Source organism: Orcinus orca, chromosome X (genome assembly GCF_937001465.1).
Source record: "Orcinus orca chromosome X, mOrcOrc1.1, whole genome shotgun sequence".
In the NCBI taxonomy this organism is placed as follows: Eukaryota; Metazoa; Chordata; class Mammalia; order Artiodactyla; family Delphinidae; genus Orcinus; species Orcinus orca.
The window spans coordinates 64,791,440-64,811,517 of NC_064580.1; the positions used below are offsets into that span (position 1 = coordinate 64,791,440).

At 45.6% G+C, this 20,078-nt stretch overlaps 1 protein-coding gene and 1 long non-coding RNA gene across 3 annotated transcripts in view; both read left to right on the top strand.

Moving 5' to 3' along the window:
- Window positions 1-20,078, top strand: part of LOC125963138 (uncharacterized) — a 218,999-nt gene that overhangs the window by 27,311 nt on the left and 171,610 nt on the right. The window lies entirely within an intron of this gene.
- Window positions 10,454-20,078, top strand: part of SLC16A2 (solute carrier family 16 member 2) — a 118,834-nt gene continuing 109,209 nt past the window's right edge. The window contains exon 1 of one of the 2 annotated variants that reach the window (XM_004283809.4): window positions 10,454-11,083. In XM_004283809.4, coding sequence (XP_004283857.1) covers window positions 10,648-11,083 — 436 coding nt within the window. In that variant the 5' untranslated portion in view covers window positions 10,454-10,647. The remainder of the gene's footprint in view (window positions 11,084-20,078) is intronic. The other variant, XM_033412921.2, reaches the window with a different exon arrangement.

Below are 20,078 nucleotides of genomic sequence, written 5' to 3' on the forward strand. Positions count from 1 at the left end.
GTTTATTGAGTACCTACTATGTGCTTGTCACTCTGTAAGTGTGGGGACAGTGAATGAAAGAGGGTGTACAGAATTAAACAAGGTGGAGTTTCTGTCCTTGAAGAGCTCCTAGCTTAGTAACGGAGGTAATTACAAAAAGATAGGCCCATGATGCAAATCTGGAGTTGCCCCAGTTTAACCCAGTAAAGGGTGAAAATAGATACCCAATAAAAGTGAAATATTATAATTGAGTGCAAAATGCTATGAGAATTCTGAGGGAACATTTATAAGGCCTATAATATGGGGAAAGCTTCATCAAAAAGGTGACATTTGAGCTGGATCTTAAAGGTAGAATATATTCTTAGTAAGTATAAAGGGAAGTAAATCACCCACCAGAATGGTCACAAGTAAAAAGATGACAATTCCAAGAGGACAAATAAATGTTTGATACATGTATTAAAAGGTACTCATTTAATCAGGGAAATAAAATAAAAACCACAATGTCATTTACACCAGAATAAATAAAATGACAAAGATTAACAATACCAAGTGTTGTCAAGGATGTGGAGCAACTACTAGTGAGAATATATATAGAAATAATCACTTCAGAAACTGTTTGGCAGCATCTACTAAAATGTAAAGACATGCATGCCTTATGAGCTAGTAGTTCCACTTCCTAAGTATACATCTAATGGAATTGCATACATATGTGCAACACCATTCATTATAGTCAAACACTGGAAACAACCCAAATGTCCATGTCCATGTAGTGTATTCATTCAATAAAATAATATGCAGCAATGAAAATGAATGAACTATTGCTGTACACAAAATGGATGACTCTCAGAAGCATAAAATTAAGGGAAAGAAGCCCGACACAAAAGAGCACACAATTCCATTTATATAAAGTATAAAAAATAGGCAAAATTAATCTATGCTATTAGACATCAGGATAGTGGTTACCACCGCAGCAGAAGGACAGGTTTTAACTCTAAGTAGGCACAAAGGGGGCATCTGGGATGCTGGTAATGATAAGATTGCTGGGATATGGGGGCTGGTTTAATGGGAGTGTCCCATTTGTGAAAATCCAATGATATGCACACATTCACTTTTCTAGATAGAAGAGCTAACAATAAAAAGAGAAGAAACCAAAGCTATCCAATGGAGGAAATGGAAGTCTTTTCAAATGGCATAAGAATAATAGTATATCCATATGAAAAGTACAAACCTCAACTCTTACTTTACATCACACACAAAAATTACTTTGATATGGATTATAAGTCTAAATGTAATATCTGAAATCATAAAATTTTTAGAGGAAAACATAGGAGAATATGACTTGCAGGTAGGCACATATTTAAGTCACAGAAAGCAATACCCAAACAAGAAAAAAAGTGGCTAAATTAGACTGTATTGAAATTAAAATTTTAATTAATTTTGCAAATTAAAAATTTGCAAAACGTATATCTGACAAAGGACTGGTATTCAGGATATGTAAAGAGCTCCTACAACTCAATAATAATAAAAAATGAACAACCTAATTTAAAAATGCACAGGGAATTCCCTGGCAGTCCAGGGGTTAGGACTTGGCGCTTTCACTGCAGTGGCCCAGGTTCAATCCCTGGTCGGGGAACTACGATTCTGCAAGCCACGCGGTGCAGCAAATAAAAAAAATAATAATGATAATAAATAAATAAATAAATAAACATGGCATTAAAAAAATGCACAAAATATTTGAAAGACACTTCACAAAAGAAGGCCTATAAGAACATGAAAAAATATATACTCAATGTCATTAGTCATCGGGGAACTGCAAGTTAAAACCACTACACATCCACTAGAATGACTAAAGTAAAAAATTTTAAATGAAAATACCAAATATTGGTGAGGATGTGGAACTCTTATATACTGCTGGCAGCAGTGTAAAATGGAACAACTTATTCTGACACAGTTCTGGCTGTATCTTATATAGTTGAACATACACCTTACCCTATGACCTGACATTTCCACTTCTAGGTATGTACCCAAAAGAACTTAAAATATGTCCATGAAAAAACTTGTATACAAATATTCATAGCAGCCTTATTCATAACAGCCCCAAGCTAGAAACAACCCAGATGCCCATTAACTGGTGAATACAATATAAATACAATACAAATACCGTGGAATACTACCCAGCACAACACAGCTGAATCTCAAAAGCATTATGCTGTGAAAGATGCCATGCTCAAAAGGCTACAAACTGTATTATTCCTTTTATATGAATCTCTAGAAAAGACACAACTAATCCATGGTGGTTCTCTCAAGTATGAGGTAGGGGTGGGTCTGACTGGGAAGGGGCATGAGGGAAATCTGTGGGGTGATGGTAATGTTCTATATTTTGATAGGGGTTTGGGTTAACATTTGTCAAAACTCAGCAAATGTTTCCTTAAAATTTATGTATTTCACTATATGTAAGTTTTACCTCAAAAGGAAAAAACTGCAAGAAAATTGAACTCTAATTAATAATATACATGCAGAAATATTGAGGGAAAGATGTATACTAATGTCTTCAATTTACTTTGAAATGCATTAAAAATAACATGGATTGATAGATCAACAGAGCTGAATAGATGGACAGATATGTGATAAAGCAAATATAGTAAATTGTTAATTGTAGAATCCAGTGGTGAGTATACAGGTGTTCATGGTAAAATTATTTCAATTTGGTGGGGGTGAGTTGAGAAAAAGGAAACTAGGGCATTTGGGGGAAAGGAAAGAGCTCTGTGCTGCTTGGGCTTAAATGTCATTGTGGGAAGTGGCCCAGGAACCAATCAGAGAGTTGAACAGAGCCCAGATAAGAAGGGGCCTCATGTGGCAGCTCAGGAGTCTGGACTTTACCTTTTAGGCAGTGAGGAATCATCTCAGATTTTTAAGGAGTTGAATGACATGATAAGAGGCAGTGTGGCATGGAAAAATGTTCTGTGATTAGGAGTTAAGAGAGAAGGGTTCTGGTCCCACTTACAGCATGACCTTGGGCAAGTGGATCAGTACCTCCAGGTCTCAGAAAGTTTCAACAAAATATACTCCTCCTTCTTTGACCCCTCTTCCACCCAAGAAGAGGCCCTCAGAAAACTGAGTTTAATCAGGCACAGAAGAAACTGTGTATATATGTACTGAAGGAGAAAAATAAACTGCTTCTTGTTTGTCCTTCCCTTCCAGCCAACTCCCTTGCCCCGGCCCCTTGCACTCTTGCCCTTGCTCCATCTGAATGATTTTTTCCCTCCTCTTTAACTGGCTTTCTTTATCTGCAGGGTCAGCAAGTTAGACTTGAAACTTGGCCCCTGGACCAGAGCATACCAGTCACTCTCCTCTAACTCAGCTGCTGATACCTGCTTCTGGCCTTAAGACTCACCACTGTTTCATCCTTCTGTCTCTTGCTCTCTAGAAATTTCCTGTGTAAGGGCCTTGGGGTTCCTAAAGGCCTTAGGTCTGTGGCTATCTTGGAGTCTGAGAAGTCACCCCAAAGAGGTGGACCAGGAAATGTCTGAGGATGCAGACACACTATGTCTACTCCCAGCCTTCCCGCTGCTAACCTGAACCCCAACCCATCCCACCCCCAGGTCTCCCTCACTTGGCTCACCTATACTCTCTTCAGCAGTTAGTGTCTCTACCACTGACCTCGTGCTAGGGGAGTTATCTTTCTGCATGTATCAACATATGGAAGAAGCCTCTTGATGTGAAGAGGAACTCCCAGATCTCATCATATCTCTGGCACTTCACTTTCCCCCTGAAGTTTCTGATTATTCTCCTTTAATAGTCTGACCCAAGCCTGGCCCAGAACTTTATGCCCCACAGAACAGATGAGACTAAGCTGAAATGTTCAACAAGACACTAGAAAAGGGAAGGAAATAAAAACCAGCAGCCCCACAGAGCTAGATAATCTGGCTTCAAAGATATGGCCTGCTCTTAAGGCTAGCAATTCCTGATTGTATAATAGTTGCTCAATAAATATTTGTGAATGAATACCTATACACAGTGGAAGTCAGACACTGTTCTTATCCCCAAGGAGCTTAGGTTCTAGTGAGGAGACATGTTAAATGGGTAATTTTAATATAATTTCATAAGTGCTGTGATAGAGAAGTGTTAGTGGTTAAAAATCACAGACCCTGGAGCCAGACTGCCACAGTGTGAATCACAGGTCCTTGAGTAAATGATTTAACCTTTCCCTGTGTTGATTGTAAAATGATATCCCTATCTTATATGTATGTATGTCATATTGCTGTTCACAAGTATTTGAGGTAATTCGAAGGAAAAGCTTAGATAATATATATATCACCTTAAGTAAGTCCTATTCCCTCTTTAGGCTTCAGTGTTCCCATCTGTGTAATGAGATTGGATTTTGTGGAAGGTCCCTTCCAGCTCTGACATCTGTGCTCTAGATTTTGGAATTGAACCAATGCCAAAGAACATACTAGGTTGTTTTCTTTTTCCAGTGAAAGCAATCTGCAAACCATCTTGTTAACATTTATTGAGCATTTACTACATGTTAATATTTATTGAGTACCTACTACATGCCAGGTGCTATGCCAGGTGCTTTCCATATTTTATTTCCCATCCTCACAACAAATCTGAAAGATGAGCCTCTTCTCTATTGTTTATGGGCTTTGTTACACTAAGTGGTTAAATTTATTTATTTATTTATAGTACCTTCTTTGTATCAGGCAGTGTTAAATGCTAAGGATATAAAAATAAATAATGCTGACCCTATGCTCAAGGAGGTCACAGTGTAGGACAAGAAACCAAGATATAAAGGGCAAAGTTCATCCTTACACTGCATTGTAACATATACCTGAGACACCTCTGTTCCAGCCCTACAAAGGTGTCACTTCTCAGGATAGGAAACTTTTAGCCAAGGTTTAGCACAATGTTTAGCACATGGTAGCCTCTCAATAAATATCTCTTGAATAAATGAAAAAATTAATTAATTAATAAAAGGCTTTAAAAAGCCCATTCTATTTCTCCATTGGATATGATCAGGAAACCAACCCATTTCACCCTTTCTCTCACTTCAAGCTTTGCTGTTCTGTACTAGCCCTCAGAGGGTTAAGTCCTATCTCATTTTGTTCTATAAAGCTCCTGTTGCTTCTGTCATCTTTTCTCCTCTATGCCTGCTCTAATAATAGACCAATGATTGAGCAGAATTGCTTCCTTGGCAGTCAGGAAGCAGGCTCCATGCATATGGCCAATTGATTTGTTTTTAATGCACCTGGCTCAAATTGAAATCAGGCTACATCCAATATCTTTTCCCTTCCATGCCTCCACTTTGGCTACCAGGAGGTGTCAACATTCAAATTCCTTTCCCCAAATCAGTACTCTTTCCTGATTATGGACAATAAAACCTCAGTCTTCTTTGCCTTTGGACTTCTTTTGCCATCACTATTTCTTTTGCCACTACAAGCATCCTGGCTCCTTTTCACAATCAATCCCACTTGGCTCTCACAATCAATCTAAGGTGTTGCTGTGTCATCAGAACTCCTTAGTTACCCTCATAGACATTAATAAAGAAAAGTGAGCAAATGAGGGAAAGATTATGTACCCACCTTCTTGAGAAAGTTCTCAATATGTCATCCATTCTCAAGTAGTTAGGATGATTTAGGCGCAGGACAGGGGGATGATGAGAATGACCTATTAAGTTCCACTCTAGCTTGAGACTTGTATCGAAAAATAGGAGAGGCCCAAAGCAAGGAAGTACATTTGACCTAAATAGAGAACATCAGGGATAAAAGGCTTTCAGAGGTCATCTGGACCAGTGAGTCCCAAGCACTAACCTGCAGACCCATGGCAGTCTGTGACATTTTCATCAGAGAAATGTTGAGAAAAATTGTTGCCAACTGACCTTTCTTGAGAAAGACTTTCCTCAGTAAAAGACTATGTCCTTTCTACATTTTCTATATTTCAGTGTTAAAACATCATTTCATTAATGATGTGATAGTGATGATACATGCCCTTACATGGCAACATTAAAAGTTAACATCCTTATGTTGGTTCCCAAAGTTTGGGGAGAAATTTTAGAGAAATTGTACGAGTCTTTGAGATCCAAATTTTTGGTTATTATTATTTTGGTCTAGTGGTTTCAGAACCTGGCAGTGCATCAATATTACTGGGAGCCTTGTTAAAACTATGTATTCCTGGCTCCCACCCCCAGATATTTTGATTCAGCAAGTGTGGAGTGGGACCCAGGAGGCAGAACTTGTACAAAAGTCTCTAGGTGATTCTAATGTGTAACCAGGTTAAGGAACCACTGCTCTGCTTCACCACTTGTATGATTAATCAAGAACATAAGCAATTAGAATGGTTCCATTGTGTGCTTATTCTGTTTGGGACAGAAATAAAGCACATTCTTTCACTTGCAGTGTAAACCAGGACCTCACTGGGGTTTTCTAAGATCCACAGTCAGATAAGTACAATAATTTAAAGAGTTTACAGGGGCCACACATCACTTACTTGTGAGCATGAGCCAAACTGAATGAGTCTACACATACTAGGTGCTCTCTAATGATTTGTTACTACTGATGATGTTTGTCAACCAAGTCTGATCTAGAAATTTGTAGAGAAAACTTCATTCATCTCAAGACCCTAGCCCTACTTCTATCACCTCACTCTCAATGTTGTCTCATCCTTTACATCCTTCTCTTCCCTTTTCCTCAATCTCAAAATGTCTTCACCCAGTCTAGTGGAGTCAAATTCAACAAATGGTAGTTATAATTATTAATATTTTCCACTAGAATGTAAACTCCATGAGGACAAGGACAATTGTATGTTCCCAGTGCTTGACATGGTGACTGGCACACAGTAGTTGCTCAATAACTATTTGTAAAATGAATGACTGAATGGTATGACAAAGGCAAGAGGCATATCTCCCCAGTTCAAGACTAACCCTCCTATATGCTTTGTTGAACCCACTCTGGAGATTCAGGAAAGGCATTAGAATCTCAACTGGAAGACAGTGAGGAGAATGGGTGGTGAGGGATGAGAGAACAGCAGGTATCCATACATCATGGAATGGTGGATAATCCAGTATGTTTGGAGCCTGGCATGAATGGGAGAAAGGGGAAAGGAGAAAATGTCAAAGAATGGAACTAGACAGGTTGAATATGAGTACCTCAGAGACAGGTACCAGGTCTTTTTGTGTCCTTGGTATTTAGTACAGAGCCTGGCACATAAAGGTTCTTAGTAAATGAGGCTGGTCCCAAACCATAAAGGACCTTTTATGCCTGGTTGCGGAATTTAAACTTAACAGTCAAATGGGGAATCACTGAAAGTTTTTAAAGCAGAGAAGTGTCATGATTAAAACTGTATTTTAAAGTTGTAATTGACAGGATTGTTTGGAAGAAGAGACAGCCACAGGCACCTTCAGACCTGATTTGGCTCCTAATTCCCAATCCTCACTAACACTATGACCATCCTTTCCTTCACTTGAGCAAGAGATGTCAGCATCATCTTTGCTTCTTCTTTTTCTCTCACTACCCAAATCTGTTTTTGTCAGCTCTACCGTAACAATGGTTCACAGAGCCAACCCTTTTTCTTCATCCCCAGTCAGTGCCCTATTCCAGATCATGAAATTTTCTTTTACCCGGTTCATTGTTTGGTTTCCTTACCTCTTATCTTTCCAAGCCACAGTATACTGTCACCACAGTTTTGTTTTGTTTTTCTTCTAAAATGCAGATCTAATATTAGTTAGCTACTCGAAAATCTTCAGTGGCTCTCTTGTATTTCCAAAATAAAGCCTATACTTCTCAGTATGCTATTTAATAACTGTGAAGTGGGTATTAACTCCATCTTGCAGATAAAGAAACTGAACCTCAGAAAGGGTAAACAACTTTCTTAGGATCACCCAGGTATGCAATGGTAGAACCATGATTAGAATCCAGGTCTCTTGATGCCAGTGCTCTAGCCATTATAAAATGCCTTTTAAAAAGGGAAAAAATGGTAGGTACTGCATGTGTTTCTGGAATGGCGGGATGGTAATTATGCAGTCTTGTTTCCTGGATGGAGCATATAATTTGAAGCTCACACAAATGAGCAAAGATTCCTGTTCTGCCTCTTGATGGCTTTGTAGACTTAAACAACTTAAACAACTTAAACAACTAGGCTCACAAGAGTTTCTCAGTGAGTGTCATCACAACCCCACTCCAGTGCTCTAAAAAAGACATTCAAACTAGAACAGAATTTAGACAGTAGGAGTCCGAGATGGGCTTCAAGACTTCAGGGTCTATTCTTGGTTCTGGGGTTGGAAATAGCCCTTTTCAGGGTCTTAATCAGGTTCCCTGAAAATGGAAGCCAAGGCTAGTGCTCCCCTAGGGCAACAGTTGGTCCTGTGAAACCGCTGACTAAAAAGCAAATCTTAAGCCCCAGTGCCCATACTGTCCATGATTTGTCACTCCTCATGACTGAAGCATTGTGGATTTTTATTAAAATGCAAACGTTTCCTGGGAGAGGCAGCATACATATTAACTTTTTGGCCTGATTAGCTTTCACTTACCTCTTTCTATGAGTAGAGTCCTTCCATGCCTCTTTGTTTTGTCCTTCTTAGGTAGGGACACCCAACCTCCACCCCCAGCCTGTTAAAATCCTTCTCAAGATTCAAGGCCCATCTAGGCCACTATGTGCTCCGGAAGCCTACTGTGATAACTCAGCCACATCCTGCCTTTCCTTCCTCTGTCCCTCTTCCGGGGAGCACCAAGCCCCAGCCGCCTGTGGTGAAGCTCAGGGAGCACGAGGCTTTGCCTTGAATTCCACCTTGTACTTGACTTTTCCCAGGACCTTCGGCTAATAAACGCCTTGATTTCGTTGAGCCTCTGCCTTCCTGCTTGGAAAAAGCAGGTGATAAAAATACTCACCTCCGGGCAATAAGGGAATGCTCTATTCCTCTAGCAATGCCTGCTTTGCTGACTGGCATGGCCCCCGTGATTTGTGAATTATGGCCGATTCCTTTCAGGGCATGGCAAGCTACTTGGGACACCTCTACCCTCCCGCTCAGCTCAGCCCGCGTTCAGGTGCTTAATGACTGTGTTCCTGGGCATGTCACAGCCCTGAGCTGCATTTTCACCTGCCATGCAGTCTTTTCACCCAGCAAGAAGGTTAATGAGATGCTGGGTAGAAAGGGCTTGGCGCTTGCCCGCTCGCTGGTGGGGAGCGAAGTAGCTTGGTAACCACACCACGAACTCATGATTAGTGCATTAGACGCGCGGGCCCTTAGGGGAGGCAGAGCTTCCCGGGATCGCTGGGGCCGGCCCCGAGGGCTGAGGCTGGAAACAGCCGTGCACTGCGTCAGGGAGCCCAGCCGCCCGCAGGGCAGATCACCCCTCCCGTCTCCCGAGAGCCGCGCACTCCGTAGGGAGCAAACTCTCCCTTACCCTCGCGGGGTTAGGGCCTTAGTCTGGGACATTCACCGGGATTCTTGTGTCTCTATGCCCGAGGTGGGCGGAAGGGCGCGGTGGGTGCTGGGAAGACATCCCTCCGCTAGCGCCTCGGCCGAGTTCCCGAGCGCCCGAAAAGCCGCGGCGGAGGCCCGGGGGACCAACCCAGCTGGGATGTTGCGGGCTGAGCGGCCCTTGCCCGAACTGGCGGCTCGACATGGCCCTGACTCCCAGTTCCCCAATGCGGGACAGAGAGCCGGGAGGAGCCTGAGCTGAGCTCTAGCTCCCGCCCCGCCCGGGCCCGGCTCCCTCCGGTGCCACTGCACCTCCCTCCCTACCTGGCCCGGCCCCCGGCCCAGACCCGGCCCTCTACGGCTCCTCTGGGCTCCAGGTTGGCGCAAACAAAGCCCTGATTGACTGCCCGGAGAGGCGGGCCTCGCTGCCGGGCCGTCTCCTCCCATCCGTGCCCCGCCAGGGATTTGCTGGGAAGGGCGGGGGTGGAGGGGGAGAGACGGGGATGGGGGGGCTGTTGCGCAGGACTGTGGGGGGCTGAGCCCCCGGGCTCGAGAAGACTGTGCCCACCCTCTGTCCGAGCTTGGGTGTCCCTTCCAAGTCCCCCTCAAACCCAAGGGGGGGCATAGGCACTACTGAGGGGTGGGGTCTCTCAAGGGCCACCTCTCGTCCTGGGGTCCCTGGGGCCACCCCACTTCCAGGCTACTTGTGAGAAAGGAGAGAGTGGGAGCAAAGGACAGGCGGGGTCTTCCCTGGGGGTTCTGGGTTGATCAATGCTCGTTTGGAGCCTGCAGGGAGGAGAGGGCAGAGGAACAGGATAGTTTATGCTCTCGTTTTTCCATTTTAACTATCCCTCTACTGGTCTTCTGGACAAGGAGAAAAGAATTCAGTAGTTTGGAAAGGGAGTTGAGGGAGACAGCTGCGGATTGAGTAGGTAGGCGAGTATGAGGAGGAGGAAGGGCTGGGGAGAAGAGAGAGGCTGTAGTGGCTGCCTGTTGAGGGAGGAAGAGGTTGGGGGGAAGGGAGAGGAGGAGGAGGGGGAGGAGAGAGATGACATGGGGAGAGGAGGAGGGGGGATGGGGGAGGAGGAGGAGAGGGCTCGAGGGACTGTCTGTCTCGGGACAGGCTGGCCAGCTGGGGCGCGGAGCCGGGAGGAGGAGGCAGCAGTAGCAGCGCTTGGAGCAGCAGCAGCAGAAACAAGTACCAGCCACACAGCGGCTCCTCCGGCCCGAGAAGCCACAGTCCCCCGGCCGCGATGGCGCTGCAAAGCCCGGCGAGCGAGGAAGCTAAGGGGCCCTGGCGGGAGGCAGACCAGGAACAGCAGGAGCGGGTGGGTAGCCCCGAGCCGGAGCCGGAGCCGGAGCCCGAGCCCGAGCCCGTGCCAGTACCCCCACCCGAGCCCCAGCCAGAGCCCCAGCCGGAGCCCCAGCCCTTACCGGACCCTGCACCACTGCCGGAGCTGGAGTTTGAGCCTGAGCCGGTGCGCGAACCCGAGCCCACGCCCACCGTGGAGACCCGCGGCACCGCGCGCGGCTTCCAGCCCCCCGAAGGTGGCTTCGGCTGGATGGTGGTCTTCGCTGCCACCTGGTGCAACGGCTCCATCTTTGGCATCCAGAACTCCTTCGGGATTCTCTACTCCATGTTGCTGCAGGAGGAAAGAGAGAAAAATCGCCAAGTGGAGTTCCAAGCAGGTGAGCGGCTCCGCGCGCCCCACCTGGCATTCTAGGCAAGGGTGTCCGCTCCGGCTGCCGCCGATCCTATACCTCCTGGTCCGAGGCACCCCTCTAGCGCGCCGCTTGGACTCCTCCCCCTTGCCCCTTGCCCGTGGCGCTGCTAGAGCGCCGGTTGCCGGGCTCTGGGCAGCCTCGGCTGTGGAGACTAGGCGCAAGAAGTCCCGGGGGTGGGACCTGGGACCTTCGTTGATCATACGCAAGGAATGAATTTTTTGCTCTGGGACATATCCAGACGCACCTTTCGGGTTTATTTAAAGTACTCTGAGCGTGTGTACTGGGGGAAAATATTTGCAGAATGTTGTGGTTTTTTTGTTTTTTGTTTTTTTTGGGGGGGGAGTGCGAAGACATGGGGAGAGGAGAGAGTTTGGAGGTTGGGAGGACTTTGAGAGAAACACTGTACCGCAGATCTCCGCAGCAGCCCCTGTTCCTGTACGGGGAGCGGAGGTGTTTTCTGTCAAAAACACTTTAGGAATCCTGGTGACTGAGCGAAGACTCTAACACATGGCAGGCGTGTGTATCTGCAGGAGAGAGAGGAAGGGAGGGAAGGAGTGCGAGTGGGGGGTGTGCGCGCGTCTATTTGCCCGCCGTGGTTACGGCCCAACCGGGCCCGGCCGTCCTCTGCCACTCTGAGGGAGCGAGCGGATCTCTGTGCCCTCTGAGCTGAACCCCAAAGCAGGCAGGGAGGCAGTCTCCGCGGTCTCCTGCCAGAGAGGCGTGAGGCGGCTGGCAGACTGGGCCCTGAGGCTCACTTCGCACCGCCCCCAATCTCAGCCTTGCCCTGCCTGGCGCCCCGCGCCTCTCCGCTATCCGCTGGGTGCCTCGTTAGTCTTTAGCCGGAATGCCGGCCTCCACCCCTCCTGCCTTCGTGTGGTGCTGACTTGGTCTTCTTCCCTAAGACAAGCAGGGCTGGGGGCATAGCTCTCGCTCTTCCGCGGCCACAGGACCACAGGCTTGTGCGCTCCTCCCGTTGAGCCTGAGCCTGCCTGTGGACTTGGAGAAGTCAAAGTAGCCATCCCGCTTTCTCAGCAAGCCGCCGGCGAAGCCCCTCAGCCGTTCTCATGAGGAGTCTCGGGAGCGAGCCGAGGGGCTTGGGATGCCGTCTTCCTCAAGGCTCACTCCCTCTTGTGGTTCCTCAGGACAGCTCCACTGGAGACCCGCCGCAAGTTTGCAGCTTAGAATACGTGGCTTTTTAAAACGCAGCTCAGAATAAGTGTTGCCCTGGGACTGAAGGGTTCCCTCCTCTCTCCACCCCCAAACACATACTTCTGCTGCTCTTTGAGGGAGGCTGGGGATCATTTAGTGAATAGAAACCTTGAATTCTGGGGGCATCCACCTGTGGATTCCCTGAGCCCTTAGAGGGCCTCTCCTAGGCTCTCAACCAAGGACTCTCTTTTTTCTTTTTTTGGTTTGCTAGGCTACCCTTTAAGAGGTTTTGGGACTCTTGGTGCCTCTGACCTTGTGATCCATCGGCGTTCTAGTGTGCGGGCCCCACTTGAAAGTTCAAGTGTGCGGCAATGGCTGTCCAAGGCAATCTCAGGACTGCCCAGGCTGCGTTGACGCTTGAGTGGAGGGGGTCCCTGACTGTGTGGAACAACATTTGGGCGGAAGGTCACTGTCACACTCACCCCGGGACTACATTTTCCCTGCTTTGATGCAGTTCAGGGGCTCTTGGGAAGGAAGCCAGTGTAGGGCCTCTGGCTGTTGCCTAGGTTACCTTGGAGGGCACCTGCTGAGCATTGCCTTGTGGTTAAAGGCAGGCTGTTGGCCTTCGGGGTCAGTGGCAAAGTCTGGGTAAAACTTCATGGGAGGTAATGGGGGATGGGCTGAAGCTAGGCCCTGGCTTTCATGTGATGTGAGCAGGCCTAGAGCTGGGGCCTTAGGAGTGTGTAATAAAACTTGGAAAAACCACTATTTTACCAGGAAGAGGTTCACTGCTGGGGAACAAACTTCAAAGTAGGTGATCATAGGGGACTCAGGGGGAGGGCTGGCTGAGACTTTCCGGTCAAGACCTCACAGTGCAGCTGGGAAGCGGGGGTAGCAGTGAGCTGTGCAGAGGTGTGGCTGGTGTGTGTTCTGACACAGACTAGATCCATTGAGGGGCTGGGGTTACCAGTTTAAGTTATGGTGAGTATAGGTCAGGAAAGGACAGAGAGGAATTTGGTATGTCCCCAGGGTCACAGACTACTTTGGCTTGGGTCCTTACTGTATGTGTCTTGAATTCATGAAAGTTATTTTTGATACTGGAGACTCTGGGAAACACCTCAGTTTTTTTTTTAAAAAAGTCAAGAACACCCCACTACACTCCTGAGTTCCTAGAAAATCTCATCCTCACCACTACCTTTCTTGAGCCCCTCAGCTTTGCCAAGCAACCATTCAGGTCCTGAGATTCCAAATGTGCCTCTGTCTCCACACACTTTCTGCAGTTTACTCAAAATTTCTCAGCTACCTATGCCACAGCACTGGTGTCTCAAAGGGATAGAATAAGCCAGTAGAAGCTTGCTAAGATGTTTGTCAGCCAGTGTTTGCCCAATAGCCATTCTGAGGAACATAGAATATACACTCCCACAGTCAAGGAGGTTGGTGCATTGTCCATTTCTATTAACGTCTGACATGGCTTGCATCTCTAGAAAGCTATGAATTTAATATTTGGAGGCACCCCACAACCCAAATTCTCTTTGGCTAGGCCTAATATCTCCACAGTCCTAAAGCTGTGCTGATTGGCTTAATGGGTATAAGGCTCTGCAGATGACTGGGACTATTGTGAGTGTGCCCCAGAGAAAGGTTGTTTTGATGTCTGGGGGCTAACTCCACATCAGAGGGGTCTCTGGTCATGTGAAAAAGCCATGGAGAGTAGAAGGGAAGTGGAATGCAGGCCATTCTAGAGCATGCAATGTTCAGTCTTTGTGAAATCTGTGGTGCATACAATTCTATGGTGGCAATGTATCTTGTCCTTTCTCTTCACCCATTTTGAAAAGGAAACCAACTTTCCCTGGGCCTTAGGCCTGGGATGACTGGCAGACAAAAGGTTCTTGAGATGGAGGCAAGTGACCAAGGTCCGATTTAGGGAAAAATGGAAAAAATCAAGAGAGAAATGAGCCTATACTTTTGTAGAGCTTGTGGGAAATTTGGGAATTCCCCCAACCCAGGCCAAGCAGCAAACAGGACATGGGCAACCCAACAATTTGGTGGAAAGTATATCATGGCTTCCTGGCATGAGAGGGAAGCATTTTGGAGGAAAGAAAGAGCAAGGTAGCATTGATTGCAGGCCTCAGGTCATTACTGGAACCCTAAATGAGTTGGAGCTGGGGCAAGGTTAGGGTTGGGGGTCCAGAAGACAAGGCGGAACAAGTCAGAGTTTTTAACATTGTCTCCAAGCTTAGGTCTTTTTGAACGTGCTCCAGAGTAAACCCAGTACCCTGCACTTTCCACCTTGACTGCCAGTCTAGCACTGAGCCATAATATATGATGGGAGGCATCTTTTCCTGGGCAGTTTATAAGCATGACCCTTGTAGGCTCCCAGGTGAGGAGGGTGGAGCTGTGTCTCTCACCACCTGGGGAAAGGGGTAATAATGGTCAGGAAGGTTCATTATTGGGCACAAGATAGTTCAGGCTCATGGGCCACTCTGATGGAGACATAATTTTCTAGGCATGGGATAAATGATACAATCTGCCTTTGGGCAGAGTCCCAAAGATAGATGGGGCCAGGGACAGTTTAAGCTATCTTTCTCTTCCCCATTTTAGGGGCTTTCATTGCTTAGTTCAGTGTCTCACTGGGCTGACAACTAAATTGCTGACTTTGAGAGCCAGGCGTCTTTTGAGCAAATCTGCCAATGTCTTGCCTTTGGCTGAAGGCTTTTGCTTACTGTCCAGAGAAGGTTGGCTCGGAGCCTGCTATGGCGCTTTGGGTCACAGGGCCATTGGCCAGGCATCTTTCAAGTCACTCCTCTGACTCCTCTCCAACCAAGCTGGGTCCCAAACTGAGACCTTGACTCATACCGGAGGGGATGAGGAGGAGAGGTTGGGGTACTTGGAAGCCAACCAGGGGGATGCTTGTTTGAGCTGGAGTAGCCAATTGAAGTTGGATCCCTAGCTCACTGTCCAGTAGCCTCGAGTGCTCATTCTAAGTCTAAATATGGATCCCAATGGGCTGGTGATCTCAGTAATACTAACTAGGCAGTGACTAGGAGCTAGAAAACTTGTGCCCCTGACTTACTCTGTGACTTTGAGCAGGCACTTTACCTCTCTGTACCTCAGTTTATCTATCTGTAAAGTGAAAGGGTTTGACTAGATAAACTTCTTAGCTCTGCTGTTCTATCCTTCTAAAATTATGTGATATTTTATTCTTTACTATTCACTTGGCATAAATTTTGACTCATTCAGACAAATGGAAACATGTTAATCTGCCTGAATGAGGGTGTGGATGGGTTGGGAGGAGATTGGGAAAGCAATGAAAAACCATGTAGACATCATTTCTCCATGTGTATTAAAAGACTATGGGGCTAACTCATATGTACTGATGTGGTTGAAAAGACCCACTTTTTTTTAACCCAGTGTGTAAAGGCAACTTCAGATCTACAATGCTTCTCCCAGAATGTCCTGCTTAGCATAGAATTGGGCCTCCAAGAGAATTCCCTCAACTTGGCCTTCTGCAGGCTAGCAGAGTAGTTCTGTATGCTGCTGTTTCCCAGCATTTGAGCCTGCTTCTAAAAAGCATTAAACTGCAAGCATTCCCTTAAGCCTCAGTTTGGACCCCTCTCCTGAAACTTAATTTTCCACAGCTCATTCTCATTTCTCAGAAATGATTAGTATGATCTTGGTTTTCTGTTACTTCAGGATAGAAGAGTAAACCAAGATTCCTAAGTGCAATACGGTGTTTTCCTTCAGGGGGCTTCAGACAGGGCATCTTTATAGCTGGCTAAGGGCTGCTGCCTTGTAGTGGGTATGAGAGGGCTGCTGCTTGCCATCCTAGAGAAGGCCATATTGAGTATCCACAATTTCTGGGCAACTTCAGCTTCACTCAGGGCTTAGCTGAGAGTGTAGCTACTGAAGTAGCAGGCACAGAGCTCTCTCTCCTTTTCCCTGAATTTATACTTGCTTTGGAAATATTTCCTGCAGTGCCATGAAGAGTAAACAAACAGATGGACTATCAACATTTACAGAAATATATAAAGGATGTCATCTGGACCTTTTGAGCAGACCAGTTTCCCAGGAGGGTATACTGCCTTTCCCATCAACATCTTTTTGTTTTATTACATTTTGAAAGAATCATTTATTCTTTTCAGATTGTGTGAAAGATGGAGTGGGATTTCCTGTTTTGAAAGGAATTATTTCACCTGGAATTGAATGAGTAAACCTTAGAGAAAAAGCTTTATTCATAAAACACACACACACACACACACACACACACACACACACACACGCACTCTACACCTCAAGCCATGGATTATGAGTATTCTATCTGAAAAACATCTTTTCTCATCTGTTTACAGAATTAGGTTTAATGTAACAGAAGCTTCTGTAGGGGTTGTGGCGGACTAGTGCAAAGGGCCCAGATTGGGAAACTTGTTAGGTAAGAGTGATGGAGGGAATATGGCCAGCCTGGATTGTACCTCTTGGCATGGACTCTTTGCAACTCCCCAACAGTGGGGCTTGGAAACATTTATTGTAAGTTTCTTTCTGCTTCCATCCTCTCCTTATCCTGCATCCCTCTTGGTATTCAAAGGTTATTGGGAAGAGGGTTTAGAATACTCCAGCCCTCTCCTGGTTTAAGGGTGACAGAGGACTAAGCCTAGGGATGTCTAATCATTTGCCTTGAAGTCAAGGTACTAATGATTACTAGTGTGAAATCACTTGGCACTTATTTTGTGGGTAGGGAATGTGGCCTGCTTGGGTGGCTTGAGGAAGTACATGCTTCTTCACCCTGGAAGTCTTGTCTTTCTCTGTTCTCTTGTTTGCTTGTTTCTGGGGTTGGTAGAAGAAGGGCTAAAACTGGCTGTCCCAATCACACATTTTCTTGGCTCCTCCTATTTTCACAGTGCATTTGTAATACCTCTGCTCATACGCCATCCCTTTGCTCCCAGCATTGTTCTCTCTTCTTTCCCTCATTCAATTAGAGGAACAACTGGGGTTTGGATGTTGTACAGGCCTCACTCCAGACTGGATCTCAGGCCCATTCCCACACATCCTGTGGAAGTATCTTTCCCCTTTTCCCCTTTCTCCTCTCTTATTCTCCACTTTCTTGGGGAAGGGTGACTTCCTGTGAAGCACTCAAGAGTGTAGAAGCTATCACCTCTGGATTTTTGCAGTAAGATAGCTGCTGTGAAACCTTTTCATCATTTCCACACCTCCTTTTTTCACAGCCCCAGGACCCCAGTCAAAGAGATAGCATTGTAGCAGGTCTTACTCAATAGTATTCAACAAATGTCCTGGTCAGTTGCACCCTTCCTCTTCAAATCCTCACTATTGTTGTCCCACAATTCCTCAGCCAACTGAACTTCCAGAGACTTCAGATGGGTTTTCAGTAGCTTCAACAGTTCTCGATAGAATAGAACTCTTCATTCTTTTTTGAGCCCCTATCATCTCTCTTCTTGCCAAAAAATACTGCAGAATTGATTGTAGAGGAGTCGAAGGGGGGAGGAGACAGACACCCATGTCCTAACTAGAGTCAAAAGTGCTTTCAGTGAGGATGGAGAGGGAGGAAGTGAAACTCCCAGGTTAGTTGCTTCCCTGCTTCCATGCAGCTAAAGGGAAAAAAGGAAAGGAAATGTCACTAAACTAGCAGTCCCCACACAGTCTCCTTGTCTAATTTATTCTGTGGATCTGTCCACCCACCTTCTTACCCAGGCTGGAAGGGTATGTGCATACACCCATGTGTCCAGACCTGTGTGTACGTGTGTATAGCTGGGTGTGTGATGTCTGTCTGGGCCAATTAGCACAGTTGCTTAAAACATGGTGCCTATGAGACTCAGGTCACAAGTTCAGTCACTTGTTTAGGTAACTGAGCTTCTCACAAAGAAAAGAACTCTTCTTCTGTTCATCACCCATGCCCCTCATGTGGGGTTGCCACTGATCCCAAGAGGACTGGGTAAAAGTAGGGAGATGACTCCCTATAAGCTTTCCCTATTATGGGGAAAAGACACAAAGCATACAGCCTAGTGATAGCTGCTCTTCCACAGTGTTATTTCTTTGACATTTAGCTTCTTACTTCCATCAAGCACCCTAATAGTAATAATAATAGTAATAATAACAATAGAAATTGCTAACATTTATTTAGCATTTAGCAATTAATTCTGTGCTAGGCATTATGTTAAGCACTTTACATGTACCAACCCATTTAAATTCTGAACAACTCTATGAGGTAGGTACTATTATTTCCTCCATTTCACAGATAAAGAGAAAGATGCACAGAAGTTAAGTAGCTTGCTTAGCTCATATAGCAAATAATAGCAGAGCCAAGATTTGAACCCAGAGAGTATGAGACCAGAACTCCTGCCTTTAGATATCACCTAATACATACTAAAGATGGGAGGAGCACAGCTACCAAGGAAGACTGCTGCAGAGTTTTCCATTCCTGTAGCCTCAGGGCATCCTTATGACTAAGGGATAAAAAGAGAGGACCAAGAAAGGGTTTAGTAAACAAAAGTCTCACAGTCTTGTGATACATGACATACTCTTCTAACCACCCGTCTTACTCTACCCAGAGTCATGGTCCTTGGGTCCAAAACAGGGCCAGAGAAACCATCTCTTTTTAGTTGGTTAGCCTGAATAAGTCATATAACCTTTCAAGCCTTCAGTGTTCTCATCTTCATGGTGAGATTGACAGTATTTACTTTTATAGGACTATGAAGGGTCACATGAGATTCTGTATGTGAAAGACATTTGTAAATTGTGAAGGGGTTGGTATTATTATTATCATCAACATCATCCTCATCATCATCCAGTAACCTTTTCCAGCTCCTAGAAAGTGAGTTGCTATACCTTTCTCTAAATATTTCTGGAAGAGGAATCAACCTCTCCTCCCCACCTTCCACCTCCCCACGCCATCTCTTCCCCATCTCTCCTCTGTATTCTTCTGCAGTTTTACCCGGGTATCCTGTAGCTAAGGACTGGCCATGTTTTCTTTGTTCCTCAATTCTCTAGGAGCCCAGGGAGAGGAGGGGCCAGATCCCAGGTCATATACATTCAAGGAAACAAGGCATGTTGAAATATTTACAGCTCTTGGCAGGAGCTCACAAACCTCCCTTTGAGTCAAGGACTGAGTTTTTAAATAGGAATTGCTGCACATTGGGGGCAGATGGTGGGTGGAGTTAGGGTGTCACTTCCTCCCGAGGGTCTCTCACAGGGCCTCTGTTCTCCTGCAGGTAGTGAAAAGAAGGAAAGGGATATTTAGGGTCAGAAGGTCTGGGCCAGGGGACATTAAGCAAAGAAGGGGCCTTGCTCCTTTGTATTCAGTTTCGGAGTGGGCCAATTTCCTTATGTTCTAAACAGGATAGCCCCCGAGAACAGAGGCCACAGAAAGCCAGAGGCCTGGAGGAGGACTGCAACAGCAGGTTTTTTGGTTTTGTTTTTTTAATTTTTATGGGAGTATAGTTGCTTTAAAACTGTTAGTTTCTGCTGTACAGCAAAGTGAATCAGCTATATGTATACATACATCCCCTCTTTTTTGGATTTCCTTCCCATTTAGATCAGCAGAGAGCACTAGGTAGAGTTCCCTGTGCTATACACTAGGTTATCATTTATCTATTTTATACATAGTATCAATAGTATATATGTGTCGGTCGCAATCTTCCAATTCACCCCCCCACTTTGTATCTATTTCTGCTTTGTAAATAAGATTGTCTATACCAATTTTTTCAGATTTCACATATATGCGTTAATATATGGTATTTGTTTTTCTCTTTCTGACTTACTTCACTCTGTATGACAGCCTCTAGGTCTATTCATGTCTCTACAA